The following is a 26692-nucleotide window of genomic DNA, read 5'->3' as shown; positions in this document are numbered from 1 at the left end:
AATTCCATCCCACGAAAACAGGCAAAAATTTGAGGTGGTCTTTTCAAACGGCTCCATCACTAACTAAAAGGGCATTATCATAATTTTCACAATATTATTCCCACCTCAGTGTGGAAATGTTTTTCTGCACTGGGCCTTTAACTGTTCATGTTTTTACTGTTTACGTGTTTTATAGTGGTAGTGCATTGGGGTGCAATTATCAAATGATGGCTGCAGTTTCTGTGGTCAACACATCATAGAGATAGAGTCCCACAGGGGCGATGCCATAATACCCATGAAACCTAGCTGTCAAACAGGGAAATCGTTTTTCCACCCTTAATTTTTCCCATAGGGGATTTTAGAAACACTTAAAATAAGGGCTGTGTTTCGTGTAGGCACAAATATTGATAAAAGCCACCTTGTCCTAGAGAGATTTACACGGTTATCAAAACGTCAGACCAGGGTAAGCCTACACGAAACACAGCCCTTATTTTAAGTGTTTCTAAAATCTCCTATGGGAAAAATGAATGGTGGAAAAAAGATTGGAACCATTTCACTGTTTGACCGCTAGGTTTTATGGGTATTATGACTCATACTGTGGTACTCTATTGGAAGCCTACTTGTTCAGAGCATCTTGCAACTTTGGATGAGAGGACATTCTACCCTCAAACTGTCCAGCAGTTCTATTTTCCAGAGCCTGATATTTCTAGAGCATTCTATTTCAAAATAAGCCATATTGTAAAATAAAATGGAAAATAAGCCAATTTGTAAAATAAAATGGAAAAGAAGCCTATTTGTAAGAAGTTAGAAGGTGTGAAAGGTTGTGGGTGAGTCAACTGTCTAGTCAGAAGCCCCTCCCCTCCTCCGACCCACCGCCTTTTTATTGGATGGTAAATCAACCACTTTGGTGTTCTATTGGCTGCAGGTTTTCACCGAGCCTGTCTTTTAGGTAATCAACATTGGAGCAGAAGCAGCTCTTGTAGTAGCCCTATTTAGTTTTTTTTCTCAAAGCGATTTACTGAAAACACCAACGATGAAATTCGTGAGGTTTATAATGAAAAATGCTACATTGGCCAATGTGCCTAAACATGTAGAACATTTTGCAAAATTTTCGCCGTCACCACTCTCTATGAAACAATTTCTCGATTTTGGTGAGTAGCCCTTCAATGTTGCTACCGTGTTGGACAACTGACAATTATTTAATGCAATATGTAACATTGAGCTGAGGCAATGCAATTCAATTGGAGTTTTCTCGCGCTCTTGTTGTGGAGCGACATAGGCGGCTAGTGTGATTTATGACTTTGCACCACTTTGAATGGTCAGATTCAGAGAGATTGTTTTGAATGACAGATACAAGACTATGCTTGTCTTGGCATGTACGCATTTGTTTCAGTTTACTCTACTGGGCGAAATTCCTGGATATTTTGGTCTGCCTTTCCTAGACTAGGCTACTTCATAGTGCTGAGTATTGCGTCAGCATTTGTAGCAAACTCTCATTTAACTGCTAGTCAGAAGCAATGTTCCCTCTAATTGTTTTCGCCACTGAGCAAATGTCATTTATGCTGAGCGCAAACTTGAACGTTGTGAGAACTCTGCAACTCCCAGCGCGCGTTTACTGTGAACACTGAGTCTGTACCCGCTTTAAGTTAGTTTTAAGTGGCCAAGTAGGCTACTTCATCATAATGTGGGTCTACCATCAAAAACGATGGAGAAAATGCATCCCATAACATTAACATGGAAATGGCTGTTCTATCACACAGCCTACCGTAGCAGCCAATGTGTGGTGTTAAATGTAGGCCTACATTCCATGAGACTTGGGAGAAAAAACATGCAGGGCTTGACATGAACCTGTTTATCCACTTGTCTTTCAGACAGAGGTGGCTGAAAATGTTGTTTGATGCAAGTAACCACTTTACTAAATAAAATGCATTTATTCCCATACCATTTATTAGAGAATCAGACATGCCATCCTGCCTATTGGCTACATAGTTTATTCAAGCCCGTCTCAAAATACAACACTGCCCCTTTTAAGACAAAAACTGCACAGTTTGCAGCTGTTCCTTTGATCTCAGAACAAGCCCATTTGCTCATGTTGTTAACACAGTTCAGTTCAAAGTGAATGGCACAGATCCATATTTGGCAATGGTCTATTTGCATATAGTCCTACTGCAGCTCTGATTGGTTATGCCGCACCGGGCTGAGTCATGTGTAAATGCAATAGAATCCTACACCGACGCGTTTTGTTTCGGGATGTTGCATTGAAGGTGGCTAATATCGAGTTGATTCGATCACAATTGCCACAGCAAAGCGAAGTGTTAACAGGGAAAGCTGTAGAACAGCGGTCACCAACCTTTTGAATCGATCACTTTTAGTCAAAATGCAAGCAGAGATCTACCGTTCAGATTTTGTTTGTGACTTAAATGTAAGGCTATACAACATTAACCAATTAAAAACAGTACTGTAGCAGTGAGGTTTGTGCAGTAAGCTATAGGCCCAATACATGATCACCACATCGACTTTGCTTGAATTTCCCTGCCAATGCATTAATTGGGCCATTAATAAAACATTTCAACATTGAGGTAGTCTATATGATCACACCGGTAATAGATCCGTTGTACTACTTGAGGCACAGCTGAGTGAGCACACATTTAGCTTTTTATTTTACTGGGCTGATGTGCCTGCATCAGCTGGTCAGTCTCAGCTGAGGGAGAGTGCAGCAGACTGAGTGTCCGCTTCTCAACATCCCTCTGCTCTCCATTTCCTCCACTGACACTGACCAAAAAGGGACACCGTCTTCCAGCTGATTGCGAAACTCGAGTCGCACCGCATTACTTCTGCCTCATGCACAAATTCATGTTGTTACTCCTATGAACAGAGAAATATTACTTGATATTAAAAAAGACCCAAGCCGCTAATAATAACAACAATGCAAGCCTATCGATACTTTCCTCCTCATTCATTACTGCTGCGGTGCTTGTTTGTTCCCTGAGTGGAAATAAGAACAGCCTGCATTTTATGGCTTATAGAAGTGTTTAATACAAATTGTTGACAGTGCTGAGTAAGAACTGAAACATGAACTCACTCAAAACAGCAGTTTGTTGACAGTCTCTCTCTAGTCATGGTTTAACATTTTGAAATCTCACAGTAATAACATTGCTTTAGCTTTCTTCTAATCCTGCTATGTTACTGCAGACACTAATCTGAGCCATCTGATTGGCCAGCGGTAGGCCTATAGTGCACTTGATTTTCTATCCGGGAAAGCAGACTTTGTACCTTTTCAGACATGAAATGGTTCAAAATGGCAACCGTTCGCCTACCTGGAGCTCAGGGCAGCTGAATCGGGTGCAGCTAACCCTAACGGCCTGAGACACAAAAATTATAGGAACATAAGTCTTCATTTTTTTTTCTCACAAATGTTTGTCGATCGACTAGGAATGCCTTGGAGAGTGACCAGGCAATCGTGATCGACTGGTTGGTGACCACCGCTTCTCTCCGTGGGCTGATATTTCTGCGCATCAGTCCTGGAGGGACTGTGCGGTAGTCTCAGGGCTACAGCGTGCCCGCACACAGCTTAGAGGGAACATTGGTCAGAAGTAAACTAATCAGAAGTATGCTATACCTCAGCAGCACTTGCAACAATTATCTTTATGGATTCATAATTTGGCACAAACACTGACATTATTTCCTATTGTAGCCTACCTTATGTATAATTTCCCTTACTAGAAATGTATAGAAGTTATTTAGCCAGGCTGCACTCTTTGCTCTGGGAGACCTTGTAGCCTACACACTGGGCTCCTGTCATTGAAGGCTAGTATGTCCCTAGCCCAACCGGCTAGCAGATGTGGCTATTATTCCTTTACGTCATATTTGCCATCTGCCTCTGGAGGGATTACTGGGCCCCAAATCTGTCAGCGGGTGGCGTTTTGTCATTTTTATTTTTACAATCACCAAGCGAGGAGTTTTTGTATTGATGTCAGTGAGTGTCGAATTTGGTTAAGAAAGAATGGCTTCTTTGCTACATGTGGCTTATTTTAGCGAGAAGTGTTGTAATGCTTAGGTTGTTTTTGAGTGTACTGATAAGTAGGACACGTGACATCCCGCAACTTTGAAAACACCAAGTTGTGACCATGTTGTGACCATGCGTATCTGCCCTCATTGGCTAGACTGGTCCCATCTGATCTTGCCTCCATCCAACTTCCTTACATTTTGAGATTTTCTTTTCATCGTTGGAGCGGCCACTTGAGTATCTGGTCAATATGATGGATATTCTGTGTCCAACTGGAGTCTATGCAGCCAGCTATACCCCCTTTTCTCTGCAATTTTGTGATATCCAATTCCGATCTTGTCTCATCGCTGCAACTCCCCAACGGGCTCGGGAGAGGCGATGGTCGAGTCATACATCCGCCGAAACAAACCGCACTTAACACCCGCCCGCTTAACCCAGAAACCAGCCATACCAATGTGTCGGAGGAAACACTGTTCAACTGACAACCGAAGTCAGCCTGCAGGCGCCCGGCCTCAAGGAGTTCATGGATCTTCTATATCCGGTTTACACGGCCCAACTTCACATGTGCGCAAAGGGAGCAGTGACAAAGTCATCCAAAAACATGCCAGACATTGGATAAATATAAAATGTGAGTTAAAAAAAGGCTCAGCAACAATGTTTTGAATAATTCAATGGCTGTTTTGTGCACAAAGGTGATGACTAAAGTGTCTTATTAGGAAGTTTGACTTCACTGTGGCAGTCTATGGAAATTGTCTTTCTGGGCCGGGTGTTAGTTAAACTGCAGTACCAAAGCAAGACTGTAGGAGAAGACTGCTGCAACCTAATTGTCTGTCTGAAGGTGTTTTTCCCCCAGTGGCTCGCCATTAAAGCTAGTACAACTGTTCCAGAGTTCACCAACTTCACTCCATATTCGGTGCGCTGCCATCTAGGATCACGCAGTAATCTCGTGGTGAGAGCTACACTATGGTGACTAGGGAGTGAGCTTCGGGAAATGTAAAAGCTGATTTACACCATTAGTTAACACATTTTAGCGTCTGGTAAGGCATTCTGGATTATAGGCAAGCCTTCAGTGACAGGAAAAGTTTATCGAAACAGAGGGCTGGTAAATAGGTTTGTTTCAGGAATACAGGATGTAGCCTTCAGCGACAGGAGCCCATTATGTACAGGTCTCCCAGAGCAAAGAATCTAGGCCTGCCTGCCTCTACTTTATCCACTTTTTTCCAGGTTCCACCAATGCATGCGAGACGACATCATTTGTCTTTTTGAGACAAGAGCTACCTGTGCGACTGTCTAACATCATGAAGGAGATCAATTTGCTACCTGACCGATTGCTTACAACCCCATCCGTGCAGATGGTGCAGAGCTGGTAAGAGTGAATATTCTGTAAGTGTAGTTAAGTTTAAGGGTGATACTGAAGTTTATTTATTTTTTATTTTTAGATCAAGTTTTATATTGTTTCATTCACCTTTGAAAATGTAGTTCATATAAGCTGTTTTCACTTGCTGACAGTTTCTGCAGTGGGCTTTGCATCGGGAAAGCCATTAATGTAGGGAAAGCACTGCTGTTTGAAGGCCTATATCTAAAACCATGTTGGCCCATTCGTCGGCCTTTGTATTCAGATCAAACATTTGCAAATATTGTTTGAAAATTCATATGACAAGAGGGTGGAAACTTTAAGTTTACCAGTAAACTACCAGAATTTTATTACATTTTGTCATTTAGCAGAGGGTCTTATCCAGAGCGACTTACAGGCATTGATCATAAGGTGGGGGGGTTCAGATGTTTTTGGGAAGATGGGCAGGGTCTCTGCTGTCCTAGCTTCAGTGGGAAGCTGGTTCCACCATTGGGGTGCCAGGCCAGAGAAGAGCTTGGGCTGAGCTGGCGCTGAGGGGTGGGAGGGCCAAGAGACCTGAGGTGGCAGAACGGAGTGCTCGGGTTGGGGTGTAGGGTTTGAGCATAGACTGAAGGTAGGGAGGGGCAGTTCCTCTTGCTGCTCCATAGGTAAGCACCATGGTCTCGCATCCACTATGAGTTTTTACTGGAAGTCAGTGGAGGAGCATGGTGACATAAGAGAACTTGGGAAGGTTGAAAACCAGGTGGGCTGCAGCGTTCTGGATAAGTTGCAGGGGTTTGATGGCACAAGCAGGGAGCCCAGCCAACAGTGAGTTGCAGTCAAGGTTCTTTGCACTCTGGGGTGGTGACTCGAGTTGTCAACTGTGATGGAGATGTCTTTGAGCGGGCAGGCCTTCCCCGGGAGGAAGAGCAGTTCCATCTTGTCAAGGTTGAGCTTGAGGTGGTGGGCCGACATCCAAATTGAGATCTGCCAGGCATGCAGAGATGCGTGTCGCCACATGGGTGTCAGAAGGCATAGCAATGATAGGAGAGACCATGTGAGGATATGATGGAGCCGAGTGACTTGGTGTATAGAAAGAAGAGGTTCTAGAACCAAGCCCTGGAGGACACCAGTAGTGAGTTCATTGTGCAGACACAGATCCTCTCCACATCACCTGGTAGGAGCGGCCTGCCAGGTAGGATGCAAGCCAAGAGTGTGCAGAGCCTGAGACGCCCAGCCCTGAGAGGGTGGAGAGGAGGATCTGATGGTTCACGGTGTCGAAGGCAGCGGATAGATCTAGGAGGATGAGGACAAAGTCAGCTTTGGCAGTGCGGAGAGCCTCCATGACACAGAGCAGTCTCGTTTGAGTGACCCGTCTTGAAGCCTGACTGGTTAGGGTCAAGAAGATCGTTCTGAGAGAGATGACGAGAGTTGAGGGGATGGGCTCGAGCGGGCAGGTTGTCAGGCGGCCAGACCTCACTAGTAACAGGATGTCATCTGGACAGAGAGGGGAGAAAGAGGTAGTTCTGTGTGAGTGAGACCAGTGGACTCAATAGGCTGAGTGAATGAGTTGTGGATGTCAACCTTTTTTTCAAAGTGGTAGACAGTCGTCCGGAGGGGGAAGGGTTGGAGGACTAAGGAGGGAGGAGAAGGTGGAAAAGAGTTTCCTAGGGTTAGAGGCAGCTGCTTGGCTTTCACAGCGGATACAGAGGAAGAGAAGCTGGCTAGGACAGAGTGAAAGGATAATAGGGCCTCTGGAAGTTTAGTTTTCCTCCATTTTGGCTCAGCTGCCCGCAGCCATGTTCTGTAAGCTCGCAATGAGTCACTCAGCCAACGCGCAAGAGGGGAGGGCCGATCAGGGTGGGAGGAAAGGGGACAGTGTGAGTTATAGGATGCCGAAAGGGAGGAGAGTAGGGTTGAAGAATCAGTATACAGGAGGGAGACTGATTTAGCAGAAGGGAGAGATGATAGGATAGAGGAAAGAGTTGTGGGAGAGAGAGGGAACATTGCTACAACGCATGACTATCTGGGTAGGGGCTGAGTGGCAAAGTAGTGATCAGAGACCTGGGGGGGTACAGTGAGATTAGTAGGCGAGCAGCCTCTAAAAATGATGTCAAGCGTATTGCCTGCCTTATGAGTCGTGGGGGATTGGGAAAGGTCAAGAGGCAAGGAGGGGAAAGAGTTGGGGGGACGAATCGAAAGCAGATGTCGGGAGGTTGAAGTTGCCAATTACGAAAAGCGGTGAGCCATATCAGGAAATGAGCTTATCAAGGAGTCATACTCTAAGGACACATGGTGGGCGATAGATGATAACGCTAAGCTTGAGTGGACAAGTGAGTAACAGCATGGAATTAAAGAGATGGACAGGTGAGAGAGAGAGAAGAGAATCTCCACTTAAGAGAAATGAGTGGACCTGTGCCACCACTGCGACGACCAGATGCTCTCAGAGAGAACAGTCAGATGAATAAAGAGCAGCTGGAGTAGCAGTGTTCTCTGGGGTGATCCATGTCTCCGTCTGGGCCAAAAAGTCAAGGGACTGAAGGTCAGCATAGGCTGAGCTGAACTCAGCGTTCTTGACCGCAGATCGGCAGTTCCTAACACTGCCAGAGACCCTGAATTCCACATGGGTTGTGCGTGCAGGGTACACTAAATTACAAGGGTTGCAGCCAAGGAGTGGGGAGTGTCAATAAAGCCTACAGGGAGAGGTGCAAACGGGTATAGAAAACACACATAGTTGCCAAAGCTACAAAAGAGCAACATTTGAATCTGTAAATAACTAGGTAAGATACTCAAGATACTCATTCCTCGAACAACTCAGCAAAACCGTTTTTGTTTCGGCAACGGACTTAGTTTTGAGACAAACCTGAGAAACCAGGGGATTGCTTAGCAGAGGTGGAGAGCACGCTTCCCTGTACTAATTGCTGATTGCCTAGTAGAGGTGAAACCACTCCCCCTCCAATACAGCCACTGATTACTTTGATCCTGGTTGATGTGTCAAAAACTATCTACAAATGATGCAGTTCACACACCAACTAGACCACTGGGAAGACAGGCAGCACTTAAAGTAGATGTCCCCAGCTAGCAAAAACACAGTACTATATCACAACAGATAAAGACAAAGTATACTTATCACTTCTAGCAATATCAGGAGTCCTCTAGCTATAGAATTAACATTTTTCAAGGATTTTATGTAATCTATTACAAGACAAATAGAATGACAAAGCTGTAAAACATTATCCTAAATATAAGCTATCAATTTGGTGTTTTTAATGAGGGTTTCAGCATGAAATATCCTTTAATTTATTTGACTGTCAATATGCATTTGTTAATGTTTTGACGTCAAACTGGTGGCAGTTGTGCAAAAAAGTCAATAGTTGGAAGAGCTGCCGAGTTAATTGAAAATGTCATTGTTGATTAGATGCTATTTTCTCTTGAACCGTATGGTCTGTCTACTAGAAACTCATGGACGAGATGGACACTGATGAATGAATACTATATATGAATACATTTTAAAAAGTTCTTCAAGTATAAATGACTAAAATGAAAATAGATCGCCATTGGTTTTCTGTTAATTACTGAAGATTCCGGGAACTTTGGTAAATTACCGGTAGCTTTTCAACCCTAGTTATAAGTTGTATTGCTGCAGCTAAACATATACACCACACTACTCAGGAATGATGCAAACTGACAAATGTGTTTTCAGGTATGTCCAGAGCTTGATGGAAATCCTGGAGTTCTTGGACAAGACTCCTGACAACCACAGTGTCCTGGATGAGTAAGTCCTCAATCATCTTTGATAGATTGAGAGGGCCTACCTGGCTATCTCATGCTGTTTGTCTTACAGTCGCCTTTTATCCGCTAGGTTTGTGGACACCCTGGTGAATATCAGGAACAGGCACAATGACGTAGTGCCCACCATGGCACAGGGCGTCATTGAGTACAAGTCGGTGTTCGGCCAGGACCCAGTCACCAACCAGAACATTCAGTACTTCCTGGACCGTTTCTACATGAGCCGTATATCTATCCGCATGCTTATCAACCAGCACAGTGAGTACAGATGTCAGTCCACTAAGTTACCCATTCTTTTATAGACAATTGTCGGCCATTTTGAAACGGACTTTTCCACTCATTGGTCTCTCTGTAGCTCTTGTCTTTGATGGAGCAACGAATCCACTTCACCCCAACACAATAGGGAGCATCGACCCTCACTGTGATGTCACAGAGGTGGTCAGAGGTAGAAAATAATAATAATTCATGGATCTTTAATGTGGTTTTGAGCTGTCATAGATTATATAGACTTGTAATATCCTATGGGTGCATGGAGAGAATAGAGGTGACAAATTGTATTTTCTTGATGTAGTGAAATATAAAACAAATGTCAGGATTTCTCTTGTACCCAAACACCCGTATTGTGTCATTTCATGGTGTTGTATTTTTCCAGATGCTTACCAGAGCGCCAAGTTGGTGTGTGATCAGTACTATCTGAGCTCGCCAGACCTGATGCTGCAAGAAATGAATGGTAAGTAACAAACCAAGAATAACTAATGATCTATTCCACTGATATCACCTATGACGCATGCATGCAGATGACCATTTTTATGCTTATTTGGGAGTCTTGAATGAAATTGTCTGAGCGCCACCGCTGTGTGTACCAACAATCTCTGCCGTCTGGACCTGAGGGCCAAGTAATTATTCCAGCGAGGCAAAAGTAATGGATAAGTGGCGATGGCTGGCTGCCTCGAACAATATTGACACTGTGACTAAACTCCCCTCTCTTCCCAGAATAATCAAAATGGATGTCAACAGAATCTGCCAATGACGCTTTACATCCTAATGGTTTTTGAATTTTAAATAAACTGCAGATGTTTATTCATTTTATTCTCTTTTGCTTTACCCAGTCAACAACCGGAAACAACCTATAAGCATTGTCTATGTGCCCTCCCATCTCTACCACATGTTGTTTGAGCTTTTCAAGGTATGGTAGAACCTGCATTAAAAATGTGTTCTTAGACCGAAGATGTTAGTCACTTGTGAATGTGAATCTTACGTTGTCTATTGGTCGGTTTTCCAGAATGCTATGAGGGCCACAATTGAGAACCATGAATCCAGCCACAGGCTACCACCCATTCAAGTCATGGTGGCCATTGGAGGAGAGGACCTGTCAATTAAGGTACAGTACCGTAATTTCCGGACTATTAAGCGCACCTGAATATAAGCTGCACCCACTGAATTTAAAAAAAATATATATTTTGAACATAAATAAGCCGCACATGTCTATAAGCCGCAGGTGCCTACCAGTACATTGAAACAAATTAACTTTACACAGGCTTTAACGAAACACGGCTTGTAACAAAAATAAATAGGCTTTAACGAAACACGGCTTGTAACAAAAAATAAAAAATTAGCAGTAAACAGTAGCCTACCAAGAAAGTCATTGGTCACTATTTTCCTCCTCCTGTGCACTGAAGTCCTCTCCTTTGGTGTCGGAGTTGAATAGCCTCAGAATTGCTTCATCCGATATTGGATCGTTTTCATTGTCGCTCTCGTCACTTTCATCCGGAGGCAAATCCCCCGCTGAGCCCTCTTCAACATGCAGCAGTCCAGCCTTTCGAAACACGTTGATGATAGTGGATTTTTTTGACAATGCTCCACGCTGTCAGGACCCACTGGCAGACTTGACCATAAGTTGCTCTTCGCATGCGGCCCGTTTTAGTGAAGGATTTCTCCCCACTTGTCATCCAAGCCTCCCACTGAACACGGAGCGCCACCTTAAATGCACGATTTACACTGATGTCAAGTGGCTGCAAATACTTTGTTGTACACCCAGGAATCAGGGTGACAAAATGACTACCGTAATCAGAATGATGGGAAGTTTGAGAGCGCTCGATTTAATCTAAACAGTAAATAAAAAAGATGTTTGACCTTTACCCGTTCGGCGATTTCATTGGTCTAATGAAAGCTTCATTCCGCCAAAAAACTGAGCACGTCACAAAATGTTTTTTTTTTATTTATTTTTTTTTAAATGTGAAAGTGGGAGAAATCCATATTAGCCGTGTCATTGTTTAAGCCGCGACGTTCAAAGCCTGGGGAAAAAAGTTGCCACTATTCCCAATTAATACCGTTGTCACACTCACAAGTGCTAATGATAATCTGTGGCATAATGAATTGACAAAATCTTCCTTTTCATTTTATTTGTCTCCATTCCCCCCAATCCTTATTTAAAGCTGTTATGTAAGATTTTGACCCTTATTAATTCTGTTTAATGTTAAACCAAGCTGCTAATCCCAGATTAGATTAACAGGATTGAGTTTACGTTGACTTCCATACTAAGAGCCCATTAACCTTGCCCTGTAGTAACTTGATCTCAGTACTGCTTGTTCTGTTGGTGAGCTGACCGGTGCACCTGGAGTCTTCATTACTCCGCTTCTGTGGCAAAACGTTTCTTAAATGGGGAAAGACCTACCTGAATTTGTCCAATAGAAACTCAATTTGCTCTATTTGGTGCTTAAACGGTTTCCGTAATGAATACAACCCTGGCAGTGACATAACACACAGCAGAGGGAACTGAGTGGCCTTGTTGTCCAGTTACCTTGACGATAGGCCGAACCAAGGCATCTATTCTGCATATCGTACGGCAGGCTGTTGAATTCAAGCCAATGGCACAAGGGACACCCACCTTTCTGGCAGCTTCTCCACCTTTTTTATGACTGGCCATTCCTCTAATGCCTGACTTGCTTTTTTTTCTCTCTCTCTCTTGCCCTACTTCTCTCCCTCTCTCTGGCGATGCGTAGGTGAGTGACAGGGGTGGTGGAGTCCCTTTCAGGAAGATTGAGAATCTTTTCAGCTACATGTACTCTACGGCCCCCACGCCAGAGAAGGGTGAGCACTCGCAGACACCATTGGTGAGTGCCTCTGCTTTTTGTCAGGTCTATTCTTTCACGGACCAGGTTCGTATTCAGGAGGGTGCAACGTTCCGAACATTGCAGGTAGAAATGCTGTGAAGTAGAGCTGACATTATTCCTTACTCTACATGTCAGAGAGGCATGTCTGTCTGCTCTATACAATACATATTTCTATCCGAACTTTCCAAAACACTCATGTTTATCAGACTATTGAAGCAGCCATGGTTTAGAGCCCTGTCGTGTCGTCTCCTCTCCAGGCTGGCTTTGGCTACGGCCTGCCCATCTCCCGACTCTACGCTCAGTACTTCCAGGGAAACCTGCAGCTCTACTCTATGGAGGGTTATGGCACTGACGCTGTCATCCACATGAAGGTAAGCTACATACTGAGACAATGGGACTCGTGTAATTGTCATGTAACTCGTCTGGCTATGGATTCATTTGAATTTTGTATTTTTTTTCATTTAGCAGACACTCTTATCCAGAGTGACTTAAAATTAGTGCATTCATGTTAAGATAGCTAGGTGAGACAACACATCACAATTGTATCAATTACATTTTTCCCTCAAAGTATTTATCAGCAAAGGCTGTGCTAGTGGGGAAAAGAGAAGTGCCCTTTCTTTCTTTTGGGGGGGATGCTTTGAACACAAAATACAACTCGATCTCCTTCCCTCCACAGGCCTTGTCCACAGACTCTGTGGAGAGGCTCCCAGTGTACAACAAGACAGCTCTGCGGAATTACAAGGTTAGCCAGGAGGCAGACGACTGGTGTGTGCCCAGCAGAGAACCCCTGGACCTGACCATTTACAGGGTAGCCAAATGAGGATAATGTCGACGCCACCCTGGTTAAGATTGAGGCTCTGTATGCCAACCCCCCCCCCGCAGCCAAGGCAGACAGCCACCTAACCCCCCCACACATGACTGGATGTTGTTTTCCATCCTGGTTTTGGCATGTTTTCTTGTCCTCGCAATGATGCCCTTCGTGGTTTTCTTTTAGCTTAGATTGGGGATTTATGGAAGTATGGGGGGAAAACATTGCGTAATGGCACTTAAAAAAAAAAGTCTAATTTTTGTTCACCTCCATGAGGGTTCTTATGGGAGTGCCAGATGGTGGTGATAAACAAAATAGTCACACACAAATTATTCTCCCAAACATTTAATGGGTATACAAACACTGTTGCTTTACCCATGAAATGTTTGGGAGCATAAGAATGTGTGGCTTTCTTTTTCTAGTTTACTATCCGTTAGTCAGCACTTTTATAAAAACATTTCTGGGTGTGTGTCAGCTTATGCCTTTTACTATCGCTCGATGTTGATGAAATACACATGGGAGGGTGTGCAGGGTAGTGAGGTCCCAATGTCATACTTCATTTTGGGGGGGAGAGATGTGGCAGGGTGGGTCTGAAGACCCAGATACTGTGCCCAGTATGTTATTGAGATGGTGTAGCGTGACCGAGGTGAGAATATGTATGTAACAGCAGGGTAGCGTTCAGTACCTTATGGAACGTTCAGGTAAAAACGTTGTGTAGAACAGCCAAGCCTTTCTATCATTTTTTATTTATTTCACCTTTATTTAACCAGGTAGGCAAGTTGAGAACAAGTTCTCATTTACAATTGCGACCTGGCCAAGATAAAGCAAAGCAGTTCAACATACACAACAGAGTTACACATGGAGTAAAACAAATATACAGTCAATAATACAGTAGAAAAATAAGTCTATGTACAATGTGAGCAAATGACGTGAGATAAGGGAGGTAAAGGCAAAAGTCCACGGTGGCAAAGTAAATACAATATAGCAGGTAAAACACTGGAATGGTAGATTTGTAGTAAAAGGAAGTGCAAAGTAGAAATAGAGATAATGGGGTGCAAAGGAGCTAAATGCATACAGTAGGGGAAGAGGTAGTTGTTTGGGCTAAATTATAGATGGGCTAATTACAGGTGCAGTGATCTGTGAGCTGCTCTGACAGCTGGTGCTTAAAGCTAGTGAGGGAGATAAGTGTTTCCAGTTTCAGAGATTTTTGTAGTTCGTTCCAGTCATTGGCAGCAGAGAACTGGAAAGAGAGACGGCACAAGGAGGAATTGGCTTTGGGGGTGACCAGAGAGATATACCTGCTGGAGCGCGTGCTACAGGTGGGTGCTGCTATGGTGACCAGTGAGCGGAGATAAGGGGGGACTTTACCTAGCAGGGTCTTGTAGATGACCTGGAGCCAGTGGGTTTGGCGACGATTATGAAGCGAAGGCCAGCCAACGAGAGCGTACAGGTAGCAGTGGTGGGTAGTATATGGGGCTTTGGTGACAAAACGGATGGCACTGTGATAGACTGCATCCAGTTTGTTGAGTAGGGTATTGGAGGCTATTTTGTAAATGACATCGCCGAAGTCAAGGATCGGTAGGATGGTCAGTTTTACGAGGGTATGTTTGGCAGCATGAGTAAAGGATGCTTTGTTGCGAAATAGGAAGCCAATTCTTGATTTAACTTTGGATTGGAGATGTTTGATGCGAGTCTGGAAGGAGAGTTTACAGTCTAACCAGACACCTAGGTATTTGTAGTTGTCCACATATTCTAAGTCCGAACCGTCCAGAGTAGTGATGCAGGCAGGTGCTGGCAGCGATCGGTTGAAGAGCATGCATTTAGTTTTACTTGTATTTAGGAGCAGTTGGAGGCCACGGAAGGAGAGTTGTATGGCATTGAAGCTCGTCTGGAGGGTTGTTAACAGTGTCCAAACAAGGGCCAGAAGTATACAGAATGGTGACGTCTGCGTAGAGGTGGATCAGAGACTCACCAGCAGCAAGAGCGACATCATTGATGTATGCAGAGAAAAGAGTTGGCCCAAGAATTGAACCCTGTGGCACCCCATAGAGACTGCCAGAGGACCGGACAACAGGCCCTCCGATTTGACACACTGAACTCTATCAGAGAAGTAGTTGGTGAACCAGGCGAGGCAATCATTTGAGAAACCAAGGCTGTTGAGTCTGCCGATAAGGATGTGGTGATTGACAGAGTCGAAAGCTTTGGCCAGGTCAATGAAAACGGCAGCACAGTATTGTTTCTTATCGATGGCGGTTACGATATCGTTTAGGACCTTGAGCGTGGTTGAGGTGCCCCCATGACCAGCTCTGAAACCAGATTGCATAGTGGAGAAGGTACCGTGGGATTCGAAATGGTCGGTAATCTGTTTGTTGACTTGGCTTTCGAAGACCTTAGAAAGGCAGGGTAGGATGGATATAGGTCTATAGCAATTTGGGTCAAGAGTGTCCCCTCCTTTTGAAGAGGGGGATGACAGCAGCTGCTTTCCAATCTATGGGAATCTCAGACGACACGGAGAGGTTGAACAAGCTAGTAATGGGGGTTGCAATTTTGGCAGATAATTTTAGAAAGGATCCAGATTGTCTAGCCCAGCTGATTTGTAGGGGTCCAGATTTTGCAGCTCTTTCAGAACATCAGCTGAATGGATTTGGGAGAAGGAGAAATGGGGACGGCTTGGGCAAGTAGCTGTGGGGGGTGCAGTGCTGTTGACTGCAGTAGGGTTAGCCAGGTGGAAAGCATGGCCAGCCGTAGAAAAATGCTTATTGAAATTCTCAATTATACTGGGTTTATCGGTGGTGACTGAGTTTCCTATCCTCAGTGCAGTTGGGAGGAGGTGTTCTTATTCTCCATGGACTTTACAATGTCCCAGAACCTTTTTGAATTTGTTGCAGGAAGCAAATTTCTGCTTGAAAATGCTAGCCTTAGCTTTTCTAACTGCCTGTGTATATTGCTTTCTAACTTCCCTGAAAAGTTACATATCACGGGGGCTGTTTGATGCTAATGCAGAACGCCATAGGATGTTTGTTGGTTAAGGGCAGTCAGGTCTGGGGAGAACCAAGGGCTATATCTGTTGCTGGTTCTAAATTTCTTGAATGGGGCATGCTTATTTATGATGGTGAGGAAGGCATTTAAAAAAAATAACCAGGCATCCTCTACTGACGGGATGAGGTCAATATCCTTCCAGGATTCCAGGGCAAGGTCGATTAGAAAGGCTTGCTCGCTGAAATGTTTCAGGGAGCGTTTGACAGTGATAGGTGGAGGTCGCTTGATCGTAGACCCATTACGGATGCAGGCAATGAGGCAGTGATCGCTGAGATCTTGGTTGAAAACAGCAGAGGTGTATTTAGAGGGCAAATTGGTTAGGATGATATCTATGAGGGTACCAGTGTTTACGGCTTTGGGGTGGTACCTGGTGGGTTCATTAATAATTTGTGTGAGATTGAGGGCGTCAAGCTTGAATTGTAGGATGGCTGGGGTGTTAAGCATGTCCCAGTTTAGGTCACCTAGTAGCACGAGCTCTGAAGATGGATGGGGGGCAATCAGTTCACATATGGTGTCCAGAGCACAGCTGGGGGCCGAGGGTGGTCTATAGCAGGCGGCAACGGTGAGAGACTTGTTTTTAGAGAGATGGATTTTTAAAAGTAGAAGTTCAAATTGTTTGGGTACAGACCTGGATAGTAGGACAGAACTCTGGATAGTAGGACAGAACTCTGCAGGCTATCTCTGCAGTAGATTGCAACACCGCCCCCTTTGGCCGTTCTATCTTGTCTGAAAACGTTGTAGTTAGGGATGAAGATTTCAGAGTTTTTGGTGGACTTCCTAAGCCAGGATTCAGACACGGCTAGGACATTCGGGTTGGTAGAGTGTGCTAAAGCAGTGAATAAAACAAACTTAGGGAGGAGGCTTCTAATGTTAACATGCATGAAACCAAGGCTATTACGGTTACAGAAGTCATCAAAAGAGAGCTCCTGGGGAGTAGGAGTGGAGCTAGGCACTGCAAGGCCTGGATTCACCTCTACATCACCAGAGGAGCAGAGGAGTATAAGGATACGGCTAAAAGCTATAAGAATTGGTCGTCTGTGACGTCCGGAATAGAGAGAAAAAGGAGCAGGTTTCTGGGGGCGATAAAATAGCTTCATGGTATAATGTACAGACAAAGGTATGGTAGGATGTGAGTACAGTGGAGGTAAACCTAGGCATTTAGTGATGAGAGAGATATTGTCTCTAGAAACATCATTGAAACCAGAAGATGTCATCGCATGTGTGGGTGGAGGAACTGAGAGGTTGGATGAGGTATAATGAGCAGGGCTATGTCGACTAGGGAATCACGGCATCTCTATACATAACATTTTTCTATCTGCAACATTCAGAATGTTGCGTCCTGAACCAGACCCAGGTTGAAAAGACAATCCAATGTGTTGGTTGACCTCTCTGAGAGGATCTTTATGTACTGTAAACGGAAATGAGCTGGAGATGTTGAAGTGTGGTAGAAGTCCTTAGATGAACCAGTACTGTAGAATAACTGAATGTCCTGGCGGGCATTAGACCTCCCTCGCTCTAAATCGCTGACTGTCAGAAAATACCACCTCAGCCTTAACTGCGTCAGTCAAGTTTTCTTTACTTGAAACATGTACATTATTAACAATGTAGTATTCAGTCTATGAGAAGGCTGCTAATGACTTACTAGTGCCATTGCATGGAGTCCCTTTATTTTGATTCTAAAATAATATTAAGTACTGTTCTACCATGTGTCTTGATGCCTTCATGAGTATTGGTCCTGATGTCTATATTGATTTCATCATTTCAAGTACATTTTCTCTTGCCAGTTCAATGGACAGGATTCAACTAACAAAAATGTGTTTGTCTGTTCAGTGTTGTGACTTTCTGTATTCCTGTGAATTCAAGCTGTAGAGCCATACATTGTGGAAACAATTTTACCCAAGTTAATTTGCCGTAAGACTGTGAAATACTTTGTGATCGGAAGCCAGTGTTCATCTTTTACGCACCGGAGTTCTATTGCCTGTGGCGAAGTTCATCAGAAGCTAGTTAAAACGCGTCCCAAAGGGCAAAGGACATCGTTCTTATCGTCTGTGACCCTTAAGGCTAGGCCAGTCACATAGGAATATTTGATGCTGTGTATGTGATGGGAAGATGCTCCCAGCCTGTCCGCTTTTATGACTTCTGTTTTATTTTGTAATAAACTATCCATGTCTTCAGTTATATTTTAAATGTTTTTTTTTTCATTACCATTATTGTTGTAAACATGGTATTATTAAACCTATTTCAATGACAAATGCTTGTTTTAATACTTCTGTAATGTATTTCTGGTGACTGGGGCTTGAAGATAAAGACAATATGACCCTGTACAGAAACAACCCCTAGCCACCAATCTCTAGGCATTTCATGTAGACCTGAAATAGTTTCTGCTTAGCCTTTATGAAGGGGTATGATTAATTTGCGCTATATTGCTTATTTAATCTGTGTAAGGAGTCAAGGCTAGTGGCTGTTTCTTGTCCGGGCCCAGATAATCAGTGTGATATGTTTCTAGGCAGAAACCATTGTATCTTGCCATTGGCTGGAACCAGCTCCATGACCTTTCAATTCAGTAACTCTACCTTGCTCTCATCACAGTATACATGTCCCTAGACATCTAGAATGTCACCCTGCATGTGCTTCTGGCAGTACCCTGACTCTCTTCTTTGACCTATTCCATCAGCCTATTTAGAACAGCCACGTTATCTTCCACGATGACTTGGAGTTTAGTTTAAATAGAAGTGAATGACCCAGGTTGTAGTTAACCCAATGCCAAGTGTGAGAGAGCTGGCCTCTACAAGCAGCCCATAGTAAACAAAAAGCTCTCCCTGGAACATCCATGGCTACTGTTAGTCCTTACACGGGACACTATCTTTAATAATGCAGCATCCTATGTGTAGCATGATCCTCAGTGTTTCATTTTGCCTTACTGTAACATAGTGATTTACCTCACAACAGCGAGGCAGCCTTGACGTCAGAGCTGCAGGGATTTTTTTGCAGGGACACCCTCGTCTTTGTTGACTGAATGGAATCGAGGGTGGCCAAGTCAAGTAAGGAAAGTTTTACAGTTAGTCTCATGCTCATTTCTTGAAATTCTACACATTTTGCTGTGATTTGTCATGTTAAAATTATACAATGAGAGCCCCTGAAGGTCAGGGCCCCTGGACACATGCCCTTCATGCCCGGTCGGTAATTCAGCCATGATTACTACAAGTTTAGATAACAGTGACTCTAGCCAGCTATCAAATTTATTGGTCAGATATACATGGTTTTGAGATGTTGTGGTGAGTGTAGCGAAATGCTTGTGCTTCTAGTTCCGACGGTGCAGTAATATCTAACAATTCCACAACAGATACCTAATACACACAAATCTAAGTAAAGGAATGGAATAAGAATATATAAATATGTGGATGAGCAATGACAGAGCGACATAGACTAAGATGCAATAGATGGTATAAAAGACAGTATATACATATGAGATGAGTAATGCAAGATATGTAAACAAAGTGACTAGTGTTCCATTTATTAAAGTGGCCAATGATTTCAAGTCTGTATGTAGGCAGCAGCCTTTGTGCTAGTGATGACTGTTTAACAGTCTGATGGCCTTGCGATAGAAGCTGTTTTTCAGTCTCTCGGTTCCAGCTTTGATGCACCTGTATTGACCTCGCCTTCTGGATGATAGCGGGGTGAACCTGCAGTGGCTCGGGTGGTTGTTGTCCTTGATGATCTTTTTGGCCTTCCTGTGACATCGGGTGCTGTAGGTGTCATGGAGGGCAGGTAGTTTGTCCCCGGTGACGCGTTGTGCAGACCGCATCACCCTCTGGAGAGCTGTGCAGTTGCCGTACCAGGCGGTGATACAGCCCGACAGGATGCTCTCAATTGTGCATCTGTAAAAGTTTGAGGGTTTTAGCTGACAAGCCAAATTTCTTCAGCCTCCTGAGGTTGAAGAGGCGCTGTTGCGCCTTCTTCACCACACTGTTAGTTTGTCCGTGATGTGTACGCCGAGGAACTTAACTTTCCACCTTCTCCACTAATGTCCCGTCGATGTGGATAGGGGGCGCTCCCTCTGCTGTCTACTGAAGTCCACGATCATCTCCTTTGTTTTGTTGACGTTGAGTGAGAGGTTATTTTCCTGACACCACACTCCTGAGAGCTTAATGATGAGCTTGGAGTGTACTATGGTGTTGAATGCTGAGCTGTAGTCAATAAACAGCATTCTTACATAGGTATTCCTCTTGTCCAGATGGGATAGGGCAGTGTGCAGTGTGATGCGATTGCATCGTCTGTGGATCTATTGTGGCGGTAAGGAAATTGAAGTGGTTCTAGGGTGACAGGTAAGGTGGAGGTGATATGATCCTTGACTAGTCTCTCAAAGCACTTCATGATGACAGAAGTGAGTGCTACGTGGCTAATCATTTAGTTCAGTTACCTTTGCCTTCTTGGGTACAGGAACAATGGTGGTCATCTTGAACAGACTGGGATAGGGAAAGATTGAATATGTCCGTAAACACACCTGCCAGCTGGTCTGGGTATGCTCTGAGGACCCGGCTAGGGATGCCGTCTAGGCCGGCAGCCTTGCGAGGGTTAACATGTTTAAATGTCATACGGCCACGGCGAAGGAGAACCCACAGTCCTTGGTAGCGGGCTGCGTCGTTGGCACTGTGTTTTTCATATTCATAAGAATAGGTGATTAGAATTAGAACCATGAGATTAAAGTGGGAAAGTCTTTTGTTCAATGCCCTAGGCCTAGTTTAAGAGTCTGGCAAGCCAGAACACCTGTGCCCTGGTTAAAGACGTCTGACGTGCATCCTAACAAAGAATAGCCAGTCTTGTTTATGACTGGGGGCATCCCACACAGACTAGTGACAGACGTCTGCTGTCTAGGTCACACTTACTGCAACATACCTAGCTGACTGTGCCTAGCTAGCATTCTTTGTGAGAGGACACTTGTTGTCATCCACCTGACAACAACGTTGTGTGGGACAACTGAAAATTGAATGAACTCTTCAATAGCACTAGTCTAAAAAGTGATGTTCAACTGCAGACTCAACGTGTTATTTCTATCAATTTATGTTTGTTTTTAGCTATGCCAGTTAATTCATCTTATCAGTGGCATGAAACAGTATGATACCAAAGGAGGATGCATATTTGATATGTACAGTAAAGCAGTATTGCTACTACCCCTATTGGGGTATCTTTGACACTGCAGTGTTGGCACAGCCCTCAAGCATCATTATGCAGCTGCACCCAAGGGTTTCCACTAGATAGCACAGCCACAGCAATATTGTAAAAATTCATGATAACAAAAATGAGCTTTTGATCTTAATTTAAAGTTAGGGTTAGCAGTGTGGTTAGGGTTAAATTTACAATCACATTTTGAGAAGTTAAATTGTCTAAATAGGCAGGGTTTATGACTTTGTGGCTGTGGTAAGAAGTGACGACCGCACCCAAGGGGCCAGGGTTCTGGTCTTGAAGGACGGTTTGGACTGCTCCTAAAGTCTTGCTTTATTAGTGCAGTTTAATTGAAGCCGGGCCCATAAAGCCAATTTCCATAGACGGCCGCATAGAGAAGTCAGATTTGAAAAATCCTAATAAGACTCTGTAGTATCACCTTTGTGCACAAAACATCCTTTGAATTATTAGTATAGCTGTCGATGAGGCCTATTTTTTTCCCTTCACTAACAGCCAAAGATATCAACATTTTATATTCATCCAATGTCTACCATGTTTTTGGACAACGTGATGAAGTTATCGCTGTTTGCGCTGCTCCCTGTGTGCACTGAGTGTGAAGTCGGGCTGTCTAAACCGAATGCAAACTAGATATAGACGGTCAATCGATCGCGTGAGTAAATCATGTTGAAATCAACGGTCGGACATCTTGGACGTAGTCTCCATTTCTTTATTCCTCAGTGGCTGGGTCCCGTGTGGCTCGGTTGGTAGAGTATGGCACTTGCAATGCCAGGTGGGTTCTATTCCCTCGGGAGACCAGAACAAACAAATAGGAAAATGTATGCACTCACTACTAAGTCGCTCTGGATGAGAGCATCTGCATAATATATTATATTTAAAATGTAAAAATGCCTGCACCCTCAGTTTAGAATAGGACCTATTTTCTCGGTTATTACAGTGCTGAGTGCATTGCTGACATTTACGCATGTAAAAACGTTACATTTTCAATACAGAGGAAACGTATTCAACAATTTCACACGTTAATCCAATCAATGTTTCAAGTATCATTGTTTTTCAATTCTAGGTTTAGCCCACAAATGATTGAATGGAAAATGCAGGGAAAGTGTTTTTAGATTCATACTGCAGCCTATGTCACCGCTCTTAGTTTTGCTGATGCTGAAAAAACATTATGCACACCCATGGCTCCAACCAATCATATCTTCCATGTGGTTTTCCCATGCATTTCCCCATTAGCTGCTTACCAGCGGGTCTGGCGGGGGGTGTGCCCCTGTGACAACAATTTTGGACCCCCTTATGGCCCCCCTAAATGTGGATTATGAAATAATTTTTACATAGCAAAAATGAGTTATCTCTCTTTTTTTACATCCTTAATTAGACAGTGGCAACGATGATGATTATGAACATGGTCTTTTGCCTGCTAATGCCTGCAATGCAGTGAACAAAACGATATGACAACAATAACGTCTAATGTAACTGGCCCCAGCTTGGCCCCCCCCAGTTGAAATGGTCTAGAACTGCCACTGCTGCTTACACAAGCAACATGTCTCAAAACCTAAATCAAACAGATGAAAACTACTTGACAGGGAACCTTTTCATTTGAAGAGCCATTTCTGTTCATTTTATTTAATAGACAGCATCATATTCTTGGCTATATTGATCTATTATATTGATCTACCACTTAGTATCTGTTTTGTTCTGATTCCATTTTGAATCAGCCACATTAGAATACGTTTAAACTGTCCTGGTTGTCTGATATAATCAACACTGAAAGTTTCTTGCCCAATTCACCCCTGATTTTGTACCCTGATGAGGATCCATTTTGACCCCTGAAAAGTCAAAATTCAGTTAATGAATATGTATAGCCGACAACTTTTTCCCTGGGCCATCGTTGACCACACTGCATCCAAAACTGCTGATGGTAAGACCATTTCATGTACACGTCTGCGTCTTGTCTGTGAAAAGTAACACCTAAACTTACTGAGTGGGTAAAATGCTGTTTAACTGAAGTCCTTAACTTCTCTTTTTTTGTTTGTGACATTAGTCCCTGTACATGGGTATATAAGTCCATCCGCGGACTGATTTTCAAGATGCTGACCTAAACAGGTGGGGACACGTTTTTACATTTCAAGTGCTTTGTAGGTTTATATTATTTAAACATAAATATCAGTTCCTGTACCATTGGTACCATTTCAAATCCTTTATGTGCATTACCAGAATCATTTGTTCCATGATTCTGATATGTGCGGATATTTTCTGATATGTGCTGATATGTTCTGTTTCAACACATTTGAGAGGGATTTGACAGCCCTTATATTTTCCCTAACTTTGGTATTCTAATTTACAGGGTCCCTCATCATTTACTTTGAGATGCAGTGTTTCCAGGTAAGAATATTTAGCCAGCATAATTTAAAACGAAATACATTATCACGCTCCTCTTCTAATTAATATGTAATTACCAGAACATTAATTTGGGAATAGCACAATATCTAAAAATGATCTTAGAAATGTATAATAATTGAAATAATATATATACATATATAATTATATATTTGATTTGTCACTGTTTTCCCCAGATGATTGCATTAGCTGTGGCTGTGTTTGCTATGCTATCACCCTACACAGTGGGCTCGGTAGGGAATGCCAGTTCTGTGAGTATCAACTACTGCGAGTGATGTTCAAAAGCAGAGCAGATGGAGATTTGGAATATAGAAATCATACATTATGTATTAAATACTTTCTTCCAAATGTTGTTTACATCGGATGGAAGTTCCAGACCCTGCCTAATAATGAGATTGGCACACTGCTATAAAACTTCCAAAGGTTTGCCAAATGAATAACACAAAGAAATTATCTTAATCTTCCAGGTTGAGTTTAATATTTGGAAGTTTGAGGATCAACCTTTGGTGATGCAACTTGCTGCTGTCTACAAGGTAATGCAATTTTTTTAAACTTAAATGACATGTTTTAGAAATTCTTTCTATGATGAAGTTTAAAATTCAATCTTTGCTCGCCCCTAAACAATAATGCCGTGTAACAAGATTCATTAGTTATTCATTGGTTATTGTCATATATTTAAAAAAGAAAAATCTATTCAGGAAATGGAACACTTCAAATGTGAACAAACAAATATCAGGCAACAGCTGGAGGCCCTGAATCAGGTAAGGGATTTTCCACTTAATTAAGATCTATCTTTTTTATATGATTTTATGCTTCTTTAAACAGGAAGATTAGACGTTTTGTTTTTGTTTCTTCTTCCACAGATGCTGACAAGCCCTAAGAATGAGACTACAACAGAAATAGGTCAGTGAAGGAAATTATATGATTATTAGTCCTTTACATCACAATTTCATTTCTATAACTTTTTTATGAAGATAATTTGTGCAGCTTGTAATATGGTATACCTGTCCGACATTTACTGCAGTAGATTTTATTATTGTTGATAAGTAAAATTTGATCATCATTATGATCGTTGACAAGATATCCATATGACTAGCTTTAGTGTGAGCATAACTGGTTTATTGTTCCTTTCCTGTCTGGTCTCTGTCTATGTGATATCTCTGGTAGGCAGCACTTCTCTTGTTTACCCCCCAAACCATGGAGAGGAGGACATTGTGTGGTCATCAGAGGAAGAAGACTCCATGCGACCCTTCGATCCCTGCTTCCGCTACACTGTCCTGGACCAGCCCTGGAGGGCCACTAACACCAGCATCAAGAACAAGATGTGTGACCGCAACGTCAAGTGGCGAGGCTGGTACCGCCTGTTCTACAAGGGCAACAGTCTGCAGATGCCCGAGAGGTGTGTGCCCATGAACAAGTGTGGCACCCACGCCCCCATGTGGCTGGCCGGGCCTCACCCGAAGAGGAGGGATGGGATCGTCACCCGCAAGGTCTGCGGCCACTGGAACAAGAACTGCTGCGCTTTCAAGTCCACACCCATCAAAGTGAAGAAGTGCCAGGGCAATTATTACGTCTACAAGTTTACCAAACCTTCGACATGTCACCTGGCCTACTGTGCAGGTAAGATTGGTCATTGTGAGCCAGTTTCCCAGACACAGACTAAGTGTAGTCCTACACTAAAAGCATTTTCAATCGAGATTCTCCATAAAAAAAAACGCCTTTTAGGGCAGGACTAGGCTATAATTTGTGTCTGGGAAACGGACACAATATGTATAGCTAGAACTCTCATTGTGGTAGTTTATGAGTGTTTTACAATTTGAACATGTGACATTTTTTTCCCCCCTGTCAGATATCAACACCATTGTGTGTGGAAAGTGCAGGAAAAGCGAGACCTGTGTAAGTCGAGACAATATAAACTGGAGGTGTAAGAAGAAGCCAAGACGTGAGTAGTCATAAAACATTTTGAATTAACACAATCAAAATACATTTACAAATGTCCATGCTGATCTCTGGTCATTTTCTCTCCTCCAGCCCTGAAGAGAAAAGTCCACTTCTTTGCCTCCTATCCCGGGCCCATCTCAGGCAAGGTGAACCGCATCAAGTACAGGACTGTCCTTGTGAACGTTGGGCGAGCCTTCAACCGGAGGACCGGGGTGTTCCGGGCTCCTGTCAAAGGAGTCTACCAGTTCTTCTTCTCCACACAGAGTGGGAAACACGGTGTCAAGACGGACCTATGGTTGGTGATCAATGGTTACTGGGTGGCTGTCTCTCACACCAAAATCAGGAGTCCCTCCACTGTGGGTAATCTGTCCACTTATATGACCTTTCTGCGCAGAGGGTCCCTGGTCTATGTGAGCCAAGACTGTGGTAGCTCTTGGGCCACTGCTTCATCCAATACCATCACATTTGGTGGGTCACTGCTTGTTCAGTCGAAGAGGTAGACTAAAGCCAATATGTGTCTGTTTTCATTTTGTATTTGATTCTTATTTACAGATTTAATGGTGTTTCTGTCAAAACAGCATTGCAGTTGAAAACACTTCTTCTAACATTGAATTTTTTTATTTCAGTCATTTAGCATAGTATACACCCTTGTCCAGAGCAACTTACAGTCAGATGCATGGACATCAATTCAAATAAATACTGTATGTTGCTTCTGTAGTAAGTGAAAGTTTGCTTTAATTCAAAATGAAAACAACAATTAGGCAGTCTTAATGCAATTCTCAGATTGTTTGACATTTAATTTCCATATTTTGCTGACATTCGCAAAAGGCACCAGTAAGAAAAATATTTCCCGCCCATGATGTTTTTAGAGTAAAATGCTGTATTAGTTGATACTCTATATCACTAAGAAAGGCCTTTTGTATTTTAATACAATTACAGTACAGTAATAAGAGATTCTAAAATAATAGCCTACCTCTCTCAAACACAAGGTGGCATACTAGGGCATACAATTGTAATAAGTAGACAGATTACAGCAGCATCAGTGAAGTGATATAGACTGTCAGTCATAAACCTATATGTTGAGTTTATTTTGCCAGTGTTCAGTA

General features: G+C 43.2%; 2 protein-coding genes across 6 annotated transcripts; both read left to right on the top strand.

The window, feature by feature from the left end:
* The first annotated feature begins 906 nt into the window (after positions 1–906).
* Positions 907–14000, top strand: pdk2a (pyruvate dehydrogenase kinase 2a). Of its 5 annotated transcripts, none has more exons than XM_014159136.2 (11): positions 907–1130; positions 5210–5351; positions 9022–9093; positions 9181–9365; positions 9463–9552; positions 9760–9837; positions 10217–10293; positions 10390–10488; positions 12110–12220; positions 12478–12591; positions 12897–13997. In XM_014159136.2, exons 1-11 carry the CDS (start codon positions 1013–1015, stop codon positions 13038–13040), a joined length of 1230 nt encoding a protein of 409 aa, XP_014014611.1. In that variant the 5' UTR covers positions 907–1012; the 3' UTR covers positions 13041–13997. The 5 variants fall into 5 exon arrangements, with proteins under 5 accessions (XP_014014611.1, XP_045558440.1, XP_045558439.1 ...); XM_045702483.1 differs by lacking the exon at positions 907–1130 and adding an exon at positions 1146–3587 and having other exon boundaries at positions 12897–13998; XM_045702482.1 differs by lacking the exon at positions 907–1130 and adding an exon at positions 3598–4613 and having other exon boundaries at positions 12110–12197; positions 12897–14000.
* Positions 14001–23288: 9288 nt separating this feature from the next.
* LOC106579322 (uncharacterized) lies at positions 23289–26303 on the top strand. Its single transcript, XM_045702479.1, has 9 exons — positions 23289–23351; positions 23593–23630; positions 23822–23896; positions 24113–24178; positions 24344–24406; positions 24509–24548; positions 24813–25265; positions 25495–25587; positions 25677–26303. Exons 2-9 carry the CDS (start codon positions 23616–23618, stop codon positions 26084–26086), a joined length of 1215 nt encoding a protein of 404 aa, XP_045558435.1. The 5' UTR covers positions 23289–23351; positions 23593–23615; the 3' UTR covers positions 26087–26303.
* Positions 26304–26692: the final 389 nt, after the last annotated feature.

Source organism: Salmo salar, chromosome ssa19 (genome assembly GCF_905237065.1).
Source record: "Salmo salar chromosome ssa19, Ssal_v3.1, whole genome shotgun sequence".
NCBI lineage: Eukaryota > Metazoa > Chordata > Actinopteri > Salmoniformes > Salmonidae > Salmo > Salmo salar.
Note: the sequence above shows the minus strand (reverse complement) of the source record. Positions and strands in the feature narration are given on the sequence as shown.

Excerpts from the sequence above, each read along its gene's own strand:
- pdk2a (XM_045702480.1), top strand. The coding sequence starts at position 4,364 with ATGGTCGAGTCATACATCCGCCGAAACAAACCGCACTTAACACCCGCC. Across the intron at positions 9,838-10,216 it reads GATGCTGCAAGAAATGAATG|TCAACAACCGGAAACAACCT; the intron begins GTAAGTAACAAA and ends TGCTTTACCCAG. Across the intron at positions 10,294-10,389 it reads TGTTGTTTGAGCTTTTCAAG|AATGCTATGAGGGCCACAAT; the intron begins GTATGGTAGAAC and ends TCGGTTTTCCAG.
- LOC106579322 (XM_045702479.1), top strand. Across the intron at positions 25,266-25,494 it reads TCACCTGGCCTACTGTGCAG|ATATCAACACCATTGTGTGT; the intron begins GTAAGATTGGTC and ends CCCCCCTGTCAG. Across the intron at positions 25,588-25,676 it reads GTGTAAGAAGAAGCCAAGAC|CCCTGAAGAGAAAAGTCCAC; the intron begins GTGAGTAGTCAT and ends TCTCTCCTCCAG.